The sequence below is a fragment of the Lacerta agilis genome, chromosome 6, assembly GCF_009819535.1.
Source record: "Lacerta agilis isolate rLacAgi1 chromosome 6, rLacAgi1.pri, whole genome shotgun sequence".
In the NCBI taxonomy this organism is placed as follows: domain Eukaryota; kingdom Metazoa; phylum Chordata; class Lepidosauria; order Squamata; family Lacertidae; genus Lacerta; species Lacerta agilis.
Window position 1 is genome coordinate 53,774,495 of NC_046317.1, and position 14,444 is coordinate 53,788,938.

The window sequence follows — 14,444 nt, forward strand, 5'->3', positions numbered from 1 at the left end:
AACCAACTAAAACCCAAGGCCCAAGGGAGATTAAAAACCTTGTCTAAACAAGAATGGTTCTCAGCCTGCATCCCAAAACAAGCAGGGCGGATTGCTAGCAAGTATCTTAGGGAGCTTCAAAGAACCACAACCACTTCTGGTTCTGCCTTGCAGGCAGATGCTAAACCTGATAGCTCAGTAGTCCCTTCCAACGTTAAGATCCCAGGGGCTGGCTCATGCTTGCGTATTCATTCCTTGGTGATAGCAACATCAAGCGATCTGCTCCTACAAACAGGCAATCATTAATGTTATACCACAGATAGAGCCTTCACATCTGAAGTCATTGCAAACACAGAGGGCTGGATTTAAGCAATATGTTGGGCTAGTCAGTGGAAGCCAGCACAGAGATTCCTGGTAACACAAGTGGGTGCCCCTCCCAGACAGCCTACTTATGCCTCTCCCAAATCTGCTGTAAGGGGGTCAGGAGAACCCCTAGAACAGTGTAGGTGGGTGTGGGAAGGGGAGATCACCGCACCAGCCAAGCAGAAATGCTTGTGCTGGTGGCACAATTGTATCAACACGACACTGAATTCCACCCATAGGTTTTCATCTGAGACCCTTCACATGTTTTCAGCTGCATGGAAATTACAGTCTTCATAATCCAAGATACTAGATACAGTTGTTTGCTGCTTTCCTAAGATGGGAAGGATGGAAAGGAGAGAAGTTAAGGTGTGTGTTGGGGGGTGGCTTTGGGGTTTGGGGGAACAGAGAGAACCATTGTGGTACCTTCTGACAGTTTGCTTTGGTTTGTGGACTTTTCCTTGTTTCCCCTGAATTTGGGGGTGGGACAGCTTTGTGGGGTAACAGGTCAAACCAAGAGAGGAAACCATTTTTCCTAATGGCTTTATATGGGTATGACCTTTCAGAAACAGCAATGTTCAACCTGTGAGCCAAGGTGGTTTGGAATAGCTGAGTAAAGGGCAATAAATAGGGCCAGATTGACAGTGGGAAAAGAGCAAGTGGTACTTTTGTTATTTTATGTTTCTTAAATGTCCTTGGTCAGTGTCATCAAGACATTTAATGCCTTGTGAATGGTCTGTCCCTGAGCATGTCTCCTTCAATGAATAGGAGTTTTCCATCAACTGTGCACAGACTTTCCTTGCCACTGTCCAGCTACAAGGCTCCAGGCCCAATCTTAACACATTTCCCCCTCAGAAGTAAGTCCTGCTGTCTCCAGCAGGATTCATTTGGGTCAGTTTGTAGGGGGTTTTAGACATATGCTTTTGAAAATGTGTTAATATGCTATGTAGTGACCTTTTATTATGTGGATAAAAATAATTCCTCCCTTTTCGACCCTTTGTCATCCTGAGCTTCTAGTGCAATGTGCCTTCCTCTGCTTTCAAAGGGACTCACCAAGGGCACTCATCACCAAGGGCACTCATTTGTATTAATGGTTTGGAGAAGATTATTACTTCCCTCATCTCACTACCTGCTCATCATAATATGGGCAGGTAGCAAGTATTATGCTAGTGTCACTAATAATAATTCTGTTTTATTGTTTTTTTTTTGTGAAGGGCAACTGGCAGAGAGTGGCTGTAAAAGTATCTTTGTTACTGAAAACGTTCTCTCTCTCTCTCTCTCTCTCTCTCTCTCTCTCTCTCTCTCTCTCATCCCATGGCAGTGTGTGGGCAAGCAGCAGCTGGTGCCGAGGATGAAGGTGAGGCTCAGGCTGGATGGATTGAAGGGGCAGCCATCCTCTTCTCAGTCTTTATTGTGGTGCTGGTCACGGCCTTCAATGACTGGAGCAAAGAGAAGCAGTTCCGGGGCCTCCAGAGTCGGATCGAACAGGAACAAAAGTTCACGGTCATCCGGAAGGGGCAGGTTATCCAAATCCCCGTGGCTGAGATTGTGGTGGGGGATATTGCTCAGATCAAGTATGGTGAGTGAAATACGGTAACTGGCCGGACAATCTGCTGCTTCTTTCCATATGTCACAGTGTTTTTGTCATTAGTTATTATCCCTGAGCTATTTACAGGTGGGTAGCCGTGTTGGTCTGCCATAGTCGAAACAAAATAGAAAATTCTTTTCAGTAGCACCTTAGAGACCAACTGTGTTTGTTCTTGGTATGAGCTTTCGTGTGCTTGCACACTTCTTCAGAGCTATGTGAATGTTCTGCACTGGCAGTGGAAACGTCTTTTATCCATCAGAGAACTTCATTCCCTGGGGTAGAGGTGGGTGTGATAGGCCTGAAAGTTATGAGAGCAGCTGGGGCGGTGTTGTGTTGGTATGGTGTAGGAGGTGAAAAATGATGTGGGAAGATATTATGGGCAAACAGCAGGGATGGGGATCTAACAGTAAGTTAAGGAGAAAGAGGGGTAATGAATTTTTGGTTTATTGTAGAGTTGGTCAGAGAAATGTCCATCTTCCAACAATACACCAAAATCCATTAGCCCTCTTTTTCCTTAACACTCCCTCCTATTTCTGACCAACAGAGTTTGAAGATGGGCATTTCTAGAAAGAAGTGAGGAGGGGAACAGCTGTGCAGTATGAAGAACCCAGCACTGAGGTCGTTTGCCCATTCAGTAGTTGTGCAAATAAGATTTCTGAGTCAAAAAAGAAGGTTGAAGATGAAAACATCAGATTCCTTCAGATTCATATTAACACATCCCAGTTATTAGCCTGCCTGCATACTGAATAACGCATCCCAGTTATTAGCCTGAAAACCTGCATACTGTCTATATCTGTTCTGAACTTTCTTTCCTGCAAGCATCACACCAACCCTATAACCTGTCTTTCTGTAGAAATGCAAGTTTGGTGTGTCTCCCCTTCCAAGATTCTAAATGGATCTCAGAAATTAGTGAAAATGGAGTCACTTCAGTTTGGTGGAGAATAGCTGAAAACTCTGAGAGTATGTTGATTTTTGCTTCTTCCAGGTGATTTGTTGCCAACAGATGGGATCCTGATCCAAGGCAATGATCTGAAAATTGATGAGAGCTCTCTGACTGGGGAGTCAGACCAGGTGAAGAAATCTCTGGAGAAAGACCCCATGCTGCTTTCTGGTAAGTCTTGTCAGTCATGATTGCCAACTCTGAGCCCATTTGGTGTTGTGTTCGAGTTCTTTTTATCCTGGGGGCATCTGCTTATAATTATAGCCATGCCCTGCTGACCATCCTTAGTAGAGATTCCATAAGCTTTTCTGTGGTAGAGAAGTTATGTTGTGATGCTCTAGGACGTTATAGACAGGATTATCCTCTTTCACTCTGAGCAATGAGTTGCTTTGTTGACAGGCCTAAAGATTGATTTTCTGCTGGAGGGGCATGCACACTTTGAACTGCTAGCATAACAGGCTTCTTCCTCCCGTTTCATTCTCAGTAAGCACATGGTGATGTGTGCTGGAGTATGATGCTCCATTTGTAGCACAACAAAATCATTCATTCTGCATAACATCCCTGATGCCTTTCTTCTGCACGGCGATCTATGGAAGGAAAAAGCAGGGGTAGCTCAAGAACTGAGTTGCCCTTATCCAGCTATCTGTTGTGGGCTCTCGTTCGCTCATGGAGTTACATCTGTAAGAGCTTCCCCATTCCTTCCTAGCAGAGAAGCCAACTGTGCATGCACTTATTTGCATATGCTTTGCTGCCCCTTTCATTGAAATGAATGGAGAAGCCAGCACACACATGAAGCTCTGGAAATCTCAAGTGAGCCTAGAAATGAGGCTCCATCTTCTATTTTTCTCTGCACAATTTCTCGCAGAATTCATTGTGCTTTCTCCATTCCTCCTGGTTGCCTTTCTCCACATTTTGCCTGCTCCTTTCAACAGGGACTCATGTGATGGAGGGCTCTGGTCGAATGTTGGTCTCGGCTGTGGGTGTCAACTCACAAACTGGAATCATTTTTACTCTACTGGGTGCTGGAGAAGGGGAAGAGGAAAAGAAGGTCAAGAAAGGTAAGAAGATTCTGGAGCCAGGCTTTTGTGGGAAGCATCATTTGAGAGTTCCTTAGGTGCATTGACACTTGGTGGCTGGAGTGGAACACATGCTCCCCTTTCTGTGAGTGTCTGAACTGAAACCCTGTGAGTTTTAGGAGGAGGAGATGTTGGGAGTTCTGCATCCAATGCTGTGAACTCAAGATGTATCCGGTACAGGCATTGCCAATGAAAGAGGCTAGTGAATTTCCAGCAACTTATTCGTGTTTCCTATTCAACTGCCGCTCAGTAAAGTTGAAGGGGTGGGGTGGGGTTGGTGGGGACAGGATTCCTTGGGGCCTACTATCTGTAACTAGTTTTAGAAACAATACACAGATTTGCTCAACTGAGCTACCTTCTTAAGCTGGCAGAGTTAGCTTTCTTAAAAGGGACACGTGGGAATTGCAACAAGGTGTTGCAGTGTGGAGTGGAACAAATAGGGCAGCAACCAGCCAGCCATGACATTCTCTCAAATATCCAGTTCCATCTGTCAGTATTCCATTGGAATTGAGAATGCACAGTTTGCACTGGGCTATTTATTTATAATAAATACTTATATACCACTTTATCGTAAAAATAGCAAAGCAATTTACAGAATAGAAACATGAAACATAATATCATAGAATAAAAACATTAACATGTTAAAAACAGGCATCTATAACCGTTGTGGAAGTACTCTTAATCGCCTTGATAGGCCTGGCAGAAAAGAAAAGTTTTCAGCAGGTGCTTAAAAGTTGGAAGATGCCTGCTGAATCTCTGTTGGGAGAGCGTTCCACAGGACTGGGCAGAGAACATCTAAAAACCTCCAAGTCTGCTGATAACCTCACTGTTGTGTGTGGATGGTGCCATTTTGGCTGTATAAGGTTAGGCACTTAGAGAATGAATTTACTTAGAATAAAGACAAGCCAATAGTCTATCAATGGCTATTTAGTTATGATAGCATTACACCTCTGAATACCTGGTGCTGGTAAGACGTTGCCACCAAGTACATATTTCTCCTCTGTTTTTGTTGTAATCTGAAATTATGAAGCCCCTGCCTTACTGAAGTTGGAATAGAGGGAAACAATAGGATGCATATGTCCTGCCCTCTTTAATGGATAACTTGACTGAGAGAGGTGTCTTGTGAAAGAATTCTGTTCTTTCTACCAGCTACCTGTGCAGGCTGGTGCCCATGGTCCACTAGAGCAGTATTTTCCAACCTTGGGTCCCTAAACATTGGCTAAGAGTCCAACAGCATCTAGTGGGGAACCAGAGATGGAAGAACACTGCTTAGAGCATGTTATCACTGAAATTAGTAATAAGGAATACATTATGTAGCATTTTACAAATACATTTGTTAACTTGTTCATCCCCAGAAAGATCAAGGGATAGCTCAGTTGGCAGAATTTGAGACTCTTAATCTCAGAGTTGTGGGTTCAAGCCCCATGTTGGGCAAAAGATTCCTGCATTGCAGGGGGTTAGACTAGATGACTGTGGGGTATGTCATTCTTAGTCTAATTTTTCAGAAGAATAAACTCAAACTGGACCATAGTAGCTTGGGTCCAGATATTCCCAACTAACCATTGATTTCATACTCTTAAGCATAATAAGGGCTGGCTCTACACCAGTACTTGAAATGCTAAGCATGATCTGAGCAGGTTTATAGCAAAGCAGCCAATTTGAATCAGAGCAGGTCAGCATCCATTTGACTATGCTGGCTCTTAAGCACATAAGCCAATCTAATTCACACTCGGTTCTTCACAGTAGGTTTGGTTTCCAAATAAGGCTTTGATGCTTTCTCACTTTCCACTGAAACATGTTGGCATGTCATTTACACGAACAGAACCCTGCCCACAGGTCTGCCTTGCTCACTGCAGTTAGCAGAAGTGGCACCTGTACTTTTAACCCATCTTGGCAGTGGGGTCGCCAGCATCCTCCCCACTGAAACAATACTAATGGACAGCCAATGTCGGAAGCATTAAACAGACTGGGACAGAGTGAAGCAGAGAAGAGACTGTTGTTCCCCCAGTAGCCAGATGGGAGTCAACACTGTCTCTCCAGGGAATTTTGTTTTGTTGTCTTGAACTAAAAATAAAATATATTGATGAAGCTGGGTTGGAGAGTCAGGTGTGTGTGCATCCGTACACACAAGAATTGCCTCTTCCTCCTAACCTTTTGGAAATATGGAACTGGAGGAAATTGAAATACCTGCAGTAGTAGCTACTGGCTTCACCAAAAAACATTATTTAGTACCTGAAGGATGCAAAATGTATTGAGCTGCAACCCCAAGGCTTAGTTGAGCTTCTACACCCACAGATCTCTGCAGAAGCTGTAGCTGCTGAATCAAGCAGACCAGTTAATCGGCCATAGTAAAAACAGACCCCCTTCTCCCGCCCAGTCCACCCAAAAATACTGAGCAATATTATTCAGTATGTGCCCTAGTTGCATAAAGAAAGTAGTCATGTTGGCGGAGGTGGGTTTCTCTCCCTCTTCTGGGAAAAAAAAATACAAATAAAGAATCCTGAACATTTAAAAATCAAAACATTACCATCAGGATAACCATTCTGCTCCTCACTAAGTCTGGCTGCATAACTATGTATGTGCAAATCCCATCAAATTCCATGGAACCTATGCATGAGTGTGTGTGTGTGTGTGTGTGTGTGTGTGTGTAGGGTTATGTGCTGTTAGTCACTTAATGCAGATTTATTACCCCAACACACTCTTTTTCTTTTTCTTTTTCTTTTGAGCCATTGTTCCATACTTACAAACTGGGCCAGTGAATAAGTGGTAAAAGGATATTTCCCCCCCCCCCCTATTCTTTTAAGTTCATAAATTGAGTGGACTGACTGGTTGGTACGAAATCAGGGCGTGGTAGTTATTCTGGATTAATTAATCTCAACTGAAAGGGCTGCATCTGGCAAAATCTGCATGCCAAATATTTATTCAGGTCTGCTGAGGTCAGACTGAAATCCATAAGAAAGTGATGCAAAGCTGCTTTGCTGGAGGGGATGCTCTCTCTGATCTTTGCAGGTTTACATCACACTGTGGGCCATGGACATATATGGCTGTGGCATATTATGAATTCTAATTGCCTGCTTCTGTTAGCGCTGTTTATGAACTGTCCTGTAGAGAGGACTGGAGTCAATCCGCAACTCTCCCAATATGATTCATTCCTTAGTAGGAACAGTTCTGGGCAAGCTCTGTACTTCTCTTCCATTATACAAAGATCTCCTTCCTGAAGAAAGCGGAGTGGCAAAAAAAATTATTTAGCATTTGGCAGCTGCTCTGGAATGTAACCTGAGTAGCTGAAGAGGTTCCTTATATTAATGCTTTTGAAGATGTTTTATTTGGGTTTGGGAGGCAGGGAGGGTGCGATGTACCAGAGTTTGGGAGTCTCTAGATTAGAACTTCCACATGGAATGGAAGTCCAAGGATAAGCTTCCCCATTTGTTGTTGCAGGGAGCTGAACCAAACCACACCATCATTCCCCCGATATCCATTAGTCCCAAGGCTAGTTCCATTGACTCGAAGCGATGCTTGTTTCTGCAGCTGCTTGCTGCTTCCATTAGAGCGAAGGCGAGAGCCGGAAGGTGGGGATTTGCAGTGGCCTTTTTAGTTGGGAGGAACATTGGACTTCTCCAGCCCTGTTACGATGGTGCTCAGCCCAGGTGGCAGCTGTGTCGTGCATAGCTTTCCTCCCACGTCCGACAGCCTCCCCAAGAGAGCACTGAGCCCCCGCATACGGGTGTCCACCAACAGGGACATCGATGTCACAAACCGTGTGCTCAGTGCTCCACCCTTTCTCTCTTTGTCTGAACAGGTAAAAAACCCGGAGCCCCCGAAAATCGCAACAAAGGTAACCAGCCTCTCCATCCTTTGAACCAGCACCACACTAACTACTGAGCATTCCTCCTTCCTTCTTCCCATGAGTCTGTGCTCTTTGTTGCTACGGCGGGATCTCGCCTTGTTGTTCTAGAAGAGGGTGTAATGATTAACACAGTGCTAACCACCCACCACTTCCGTCCTTGCTGGGCAGCTTCCCATATCTGGCGTTGCAGCACCCCCTGCTAGCTGAGCATTGCATTTCAGGGCTGACAGGGTTTATTGATACATATTTTTCTCCAGTCCCTAAGTTTCAAAAATTGTGCATTTCTTCATGAAGAAAGGATAGGATGCTGTACGCAAGATGTAAACAAAAATGCAAAAAGTGTCAAGGAACATAAGAAAGCACTTTTTTTTTACCCACAGTTAAATCTGTGAGGTTGTGCTGAAAATGAAATTGCAACTTCTTATCCTGTGGGATCCCACAATATTTTAGCTTGGTGTAATTGTGCTAAGCTGCATAAATGCCCAGGATCACCCCAATTATTATCTCGTTCTGCTCCAAACCCCTAAATCTGTACTTTTTAATCAGGGCCCTGAGGTGGGTCCAGCACACCTGGTCATTACACTCTGTTCTTCTCATGGCCTTTTGAATCAAAGTGAGTGTCTATTCTCTGATATGTTTCACCCCCTGTTCTTTCCAGGCTATGGTGAAGAAGCCCATTTCTGCACCTGTCTGTTCTCCCTCTTCCTATACCTTCTCCTTTCTCTTTCTCTTCCTTTTTTTCTCAACAGTTTTGAGTTTTCCCTCCTTCTGATCTGAACTCTTGGGTTATTTTGGGATTGGCCCCCACTCCCCCATCATGTCCTGCAATCCTAACTGTGCAGATCAGTTACAAAGCAGCCACACACACATTCATCTGAACCCGCATCACTTTGGGAAGAGATGACACCTTGTGTTTAGAACACACTTCTCAGTTCTTACCAACTAATGTCCAAACGGTCAATAAACAAGAGTTGAAGAGAAGCACATAGCATTAGAGCTTGCAGCATTTGGCTTTGTTTTTGTTTTGTTTTTTATTAAAAACAAAAAGGTGGGGGGGGAAACTGTTTTGTTTATTTCAGGGATTTTAGGGATTGAATCCTTGCCTCTGGAAGGTGACACAGATTGCTGCAGTTGTGCTGATATGCACCAGTTGAGGATCTGCCTCTTGTATTTTGGAGAGGTTCCAAAGACATTGTGGTCTAGACCACAAAAGTGACAGGTGGGAAACAGACTAACAGATTCCCTTCCTATTAGTTGACTCAGTCCTTGCCCCCTCATAATTAACCTTCCTCTTTCCCTCCCCACCCAACAACTCCACAATTGTTGTGTTATGTACAGTGAAAAAGACTAGCTCCCAGAGGCCTTAAAATGATCTAATGCAAGGGATCTGATCAGAGGAAAGATTCTCCAGCTAAGAACAATTCTAGTTTTGTATCATTTATTCAGGTGATGATTTAAAATAAGAGCTAATCTTATCTGCTGTTCTATAAGGAGAACCTCCTGCAAATATTAACTGTCAAGCAGCTCGGATAGCTTGCTGAACTCTTTTGAGTTCTTCAGCTGTAAACCATCCCAGAGCCTGGACAGAGGTTCCTTGCACTTTGTCCATCTGAGCTCCTGGATGCTTGCACTTGCCTCTAAAATAGCCAGTACCAGCCTCTGCTGAGGAGCAGAGGACTTTAGTCATGCCATGGGAGTCTGAGTATAATAGCTGTTCACAGGTTAGGTTTTGCACCGTTTCCACCTTGCTACCTCAGTGAGGTAAGTACCAATAACTCCATCTTACAGAAATGCTCATGGAGGAGATGCCTTGCACAGGGACATGCAGCAAATCAGCAAGCCGATCTGGGAAATAGATCCCCAGAGTTGTGCCTCCTGTGCCTTCCTAGCAAGGCTGTCCTTCCTTCCAGGTGTAGTCATCTGAGATGTTGAAATGTATTGGCCTTTGGGAGGGGGGGATTTTTTGCCACCTGCTTCAGTCATCTGTTCCAGAGGGATGTGGAACAGGGCTCCCTGGATGTCTAGGTTTACCAAGTGTCTGTGTCTGTTGTTGGGGTTCCTGTGCACTGGGATTCTCTCTCCCTTTCTGTGCCGTCCTTCCTTCTCTTTCTGTTGCACCTGAAGTGTTTCTCAGCTGTTCTTCCCACTCATTCGGCCACTGTTTGTTTCGCCCTGGATCCAGCAAAAACTCAAGATGGTGTGGCCCTGGAGATCCAGCCACTGAAAAGCCAAGAAGGGGTGGAAAACGAGGAGAAGGAGGAGAAGAAGAAGGTGAAGGTCCCAAAGAAGGAGAAGTCAGTGTTGCAGGGGAAACTCACCCATTTGGCAGTTCAGATTGGAAAAGCAGGTGAGCATGTCAGTAGAGGTAGGATTTGGCTGTCTTGCAAGGGTTTCTCCCTAGTTGGTTCGTTGTGCATGGGCAAGGAAGGCAGATCCAAATCAAGCATGACAGAAATCAAGTGTAATTCCACTCAAGTGTTCATAATCTGACTTAGGCTGCAATCCTGTGCACATTTAGGGTTTATCCATACTTCCTCTTGTCCCACTGCTTTCCCCTAGGGAAAACTGCTCTTTATTGCTCAGTTGGAGCAAACAGCAATTCAGGTTTTCTCTGACTTGACATTTGCTCCGATTTAGTACTAAATAGTAGGTTTTCCCTGTAAAAGGAGCAGGGCAAGGGGAAATTCACTTTGACCATGCCTAAAAAGTGTGGGCCAGGCAGGAAACAGCTCAGACATGTTTTATAGGCATGAGACAAGCAGAAGTGTGGGCTAGCCCTTAAATAGGATCATACCAGAATGAAGTCAGAAGAACTACTTATGAGTATGTGTAAATAGGATTGCTCTGTCAACCCAGCCCCATACTTAGTATTTATTCTGACTGGCAACACCTCTCCAGGGTCTTTTCTGTCCTTGCTACCTGCAATCCTTTTAACTGAAAAACCAGGGATTAAATCTGAAAACATCTGCCATATTCTCTGTTGCTTCCTCACTGGTAAGGTGAACACATTGTACATGGAAGGTTCCCAATTCAGTCCTACCATTTCTAGCTGAAGGGTCTCAGGTAGCTGCCTGGGAATTCGAAGAACTGTTGACTGTCAGAGGAAATAATATTGGGCCAGATAAACTAAAGTTCTGGCTGGGTGTAATTTGCCTTGTTCTTTTAAATTGTGGTGGCCTCCTTCTCACTGTAACTGTACAAAGATCCATATCAGAATGATGTCAGAATGGCTGTTGATTAAATTTGTTGCCTTAGGGCCTAAGTGCAAACATGTACAACACCCCAAAGAAATTGTTTGGAGGAAAGCTGGTTTTAGGAGGAACCATTTATGGCAGAGAAACAGGAGGAGACTCTATGTTCCAAATATCCAACTCCCAAAGCAGCTTTTCTGTAAAGGAAGAAAACACATACGGTTTGGGTTTTGTTAAAATCATTTGCATGTATTGCTTACGGGAAGGGCCATAGCTTAGTGGTAGAGCATGCAAAAGGTTGCAGGTTCAATTCCCAGCTTCTGCAGATAAGACTTTGCTCCCAGCCTCTGCTGGGAGACTCTTGCCCTAAAACCCTGGAGTGTCACTTCCAGTCAGTGTAGACTGTGCTATGCTAGAAGTTTACTAATGGTCTGACTCAGTAGAAGGCAGCTTCCTATGTTCCTAGGTCCAGTTGACGCTATACACCAATTGGCCAAAATAACCAAGACTCCCTCCCCCCAACCCTGCCAACCGAAGTATTTTGAAAAATCCTGATTCATGACTTTTTTAAAAAAGGGGGGGGTGAGAATAGGAAGATTGAATGAATAAAATTCACTAGAGAGACTGTTCCTTTTTTGTTTGCCTTTGAGCAAATCGCTCTCAGAGCAGATGCAGGCACAAGCAATGCCAACCATTTCTCTGCAGCTATGAGGCCGAGAAAATAAGCTTCATCCTGAGTAATGAGTTCAAAGGCGGGGCAAAATTGTCTCATTGGTAACATGTGGCAGTGACTGATGGGGGTGACTCTGCATGCGCTCCTGGCTTCCTGATACTGGCTGTTGCTGCTGCTTACTGAGAGGGGGAAGTGCAAGGTGTAGGGAGCTCAGCCTGGTGCTGAGGCGTTAGCAGTAGGGTCAGATTGGTTTGCTGCTGCTCATGCCCCTACACTGAGCTCCCCGTACCTCTCCCTCTTGCTAAGTGACAGTGATGCTGGACATTGGGAACCAAGCACCCCACACTGACCTCTGTTGTAGTCTCTACACCTCTTGGAGGAGAGAGAGAGAAGACACACAGAGAGGAAGTGCTCTTGTGCAAGTTAACTGGTACATTGCAGTTCTCTCCAATTTGAGACCTGAAATCAGTACCCCTCAGTCCAGGTTGGCAGCTATAAAATTATCACTGTGGTCCAGCCAACCCTATGATCTTCTGGTTGTCTACCCTCACCTGCCTTCTCTTTCTGTTCCTCCTCCTCCTCCTCAGGACTGATTATGTCAGCCATCACAGTCATTATCCTGGTGCTGTATTTTGTGATTGACACCTTCGGGATTCAAGGAAGGCGATGGCTGACCGAATGCACCCCCATCTACATCCAGTATTTCGTCAAGTTCTTCATCATTGGTGTCACTGTGCTCGTGGTAGCTGTGCCTGAAGGCTTGCCTCTGGCTGTCACCATCTCTTTGGCCTACTCTGTGAAGGTGAGAGGCTGGAAGCCGCAAGAGATTTTGGATCTGATATTGGCTGCCAGGTTGGGGGAGACAGGGAGGGGGTGGATCTGGAGGTTGGGTTGCTTTCTTCAGTTTTAGCGGGAAAGGCTAGATTTGGGTTTGCCGCAACAGATTTATTGTGCAAGGGAGTGGAGAGTAAGATGCCTTTTCCTTCGGTGTGCATGAAAGGAGTGTCTAGAAGCACTTGGAGTCGGAGTTTTAAAGTGTTAAAATAAGAAGCACATTTACTCAACTCGAGCCGGCCTCCACTTCTTACACCAAATGCTTAGACAGAAACTAAGATAGATGTGAGGTCTGTTTCTCTCTCACACATTTTTACTCTAGTGTGGCATTTAAGAATAATATTGTTCGGCACATCACTGGGGAGTAGAGTGTGGGGTTTTTTAGTTACAACTATTCCCCAAAGAGGCAGATTTGCAAGATTTGCTTCCTCTCCCCTACTTTGATTTCTTTAATGCTCAATAATAATAATAATAATAATAATAATAATAATAATAATTTTAAAAAAATATTTATACCCCGCCCTCCCTGGCCAGGACCGGGCTCAGGGCAGCTAACATCAAAGTATGATACATTAAAAACATAAATCAAACAATCAATTAAAATACAGCTTAAAATCAAATTTAGAGCAGAATAAAACCAGATGGCAACCCTTGGATTATAACTATAGTGGATGGGAGCATTAAGTGCTCACCAGGCCCAACTGTTTGTGCTGGTCTTATACAGGTGAAACTCGAAAAATTAGAATATTGTGGAAAAGTCCATTTATGTAAGCAATTGTTTTCATTAGTTACTGGAGTGCAATATATGAGATAGACTCATGACATGCAAAGCGAGATATGTCAAGCCTTTGTTTGTTATAATTGTGGTGATTACAGTGTACAGCTGATGAAAACCCCAAAGTTGAAATTGTTAATTTGGGGTTCACAGCTGTACGCCATAATCACAGTTATAACAAATAAAGGCTTGACATATCTCGCTTTGCATGTCATGAGTCTATCTCATATATTAGTTTCACCTTTTAAGTTGAATTACTGAAAGAAATGAACCTTTCCATGATATTCTAATTTTTTGAGTTTCACCTGTATGAGCTGGTGGAAAAGGTAAGGGAGGCCACTTACATACTGGGTCTTATAACAAAAAAGGGGGGGTCAGACTGGGCCCCGACCAAAGGCCTGTTGGAACAGCTCCGTCTTGCAGGCCCTGTGGAAAGAGGCCAACATCTTGCATTAGTTCAATGGCCAGTTTGCCTCTTTGCCATAGAGTCTCCGTAACCCTTCTTAGTGATTCCTGTGTTTCCCTTGCACAGAAAATGATGAAAGATAACAATCTGGTTAGGCACTTGGATGCTTGCGAGACAATGGGCAACGCCACTGCTATCTGCTCAGACAAGACCGGTACTCTCACCATGAACCGTATGACTGTGGTCCAAGCTTATGTGGGGGACACCCACTACAGACAGATCCCTGACCCAGAAGCCATCCTGCCCAAGATTCTGGACCTCATCATCAACGGCGTTGCAATAAATTCTGCTTACACCTCTAAAATCTTGGTAAGTCCTGGATTTGTGAAGGACCTCGCATTGCCACCCTTCATCTAGTTCACCAAGGAGAGGAGTTTAGTAGGACCTTTCATCCACCTGAAGACTGCCATTCTGTGGTCGAACGATTGGTGCACACACACTTCTTCCCCACAACTATAAAGCATAGTGTGCACCAGGCACTCCATGCACAAGCCCAGGCGCTTGTGGACTTCATTGGTGTTATCTTTTCCTTTCCTTTTGTGCCTGTGTGCAACATGCATGCAGAGATGCACACATGCTCTCTCCTTCCACCACAGAACCAAAAGATGGACAAGCATCCTTGTGCTTTTCCCACAATTAAATCTGTTCTGTTCAAGCATATCTTTAGTGTTCACAAGAATGCTTGAAAATGCCCAGTTCTTTCTGCTGCCTACAG

The 14,444-nt window shown here is 44.5% G+C and overlaps 1 protein-coding gene across 7 annotated transcripts in view; it reads left to right on the forward strand.

Moving 5' to 3' along the window:
* The window catches only part of ATP2B4 (ATPase plasma membrane Ca2+ transporting 4), a 157,407-nt gene that overhangs the window by 109,287 nt on the left and 33,676 nt on the right, over positions 1-14,444 (forward strand). For 5 of the 7 annotated variants that reach the window (XM_033152731.1, XM_033152725.1, XM_033152729.1 and 2 more), the window contains 7 exons: positions 1,661-1,918; positions 2,913-3,038; positions 3,800-3,925; positions 7,743-7,778; positions 9,973-10,137; positions 12,242-12,456; positions 13,796-14,038. In XM_033152731.1, coding sequence (XP_033008622.1) covers positions 1,661-1,918; positions 2,913-3,038; positions 3,800-3,925; positions 7,743-7,778; positions 9,973-10,137; positions 12,242-12,456; positions 13,796-14,038 — 1,169 coding nt within the window. The remainder of the gene's footprint in view (positions 1-1,660; positions 1,919-2,912; positions 3,039-3,799; positions 3,926-7,742; positions 7,779-9,972; positions 10,138-12,241; positions 12,457-13,795; positions 14,039-14,444) is intronic. The other 2 variants (XM_033152730.1, XM_033152728.1) reach the window with 1 other exon arrangement.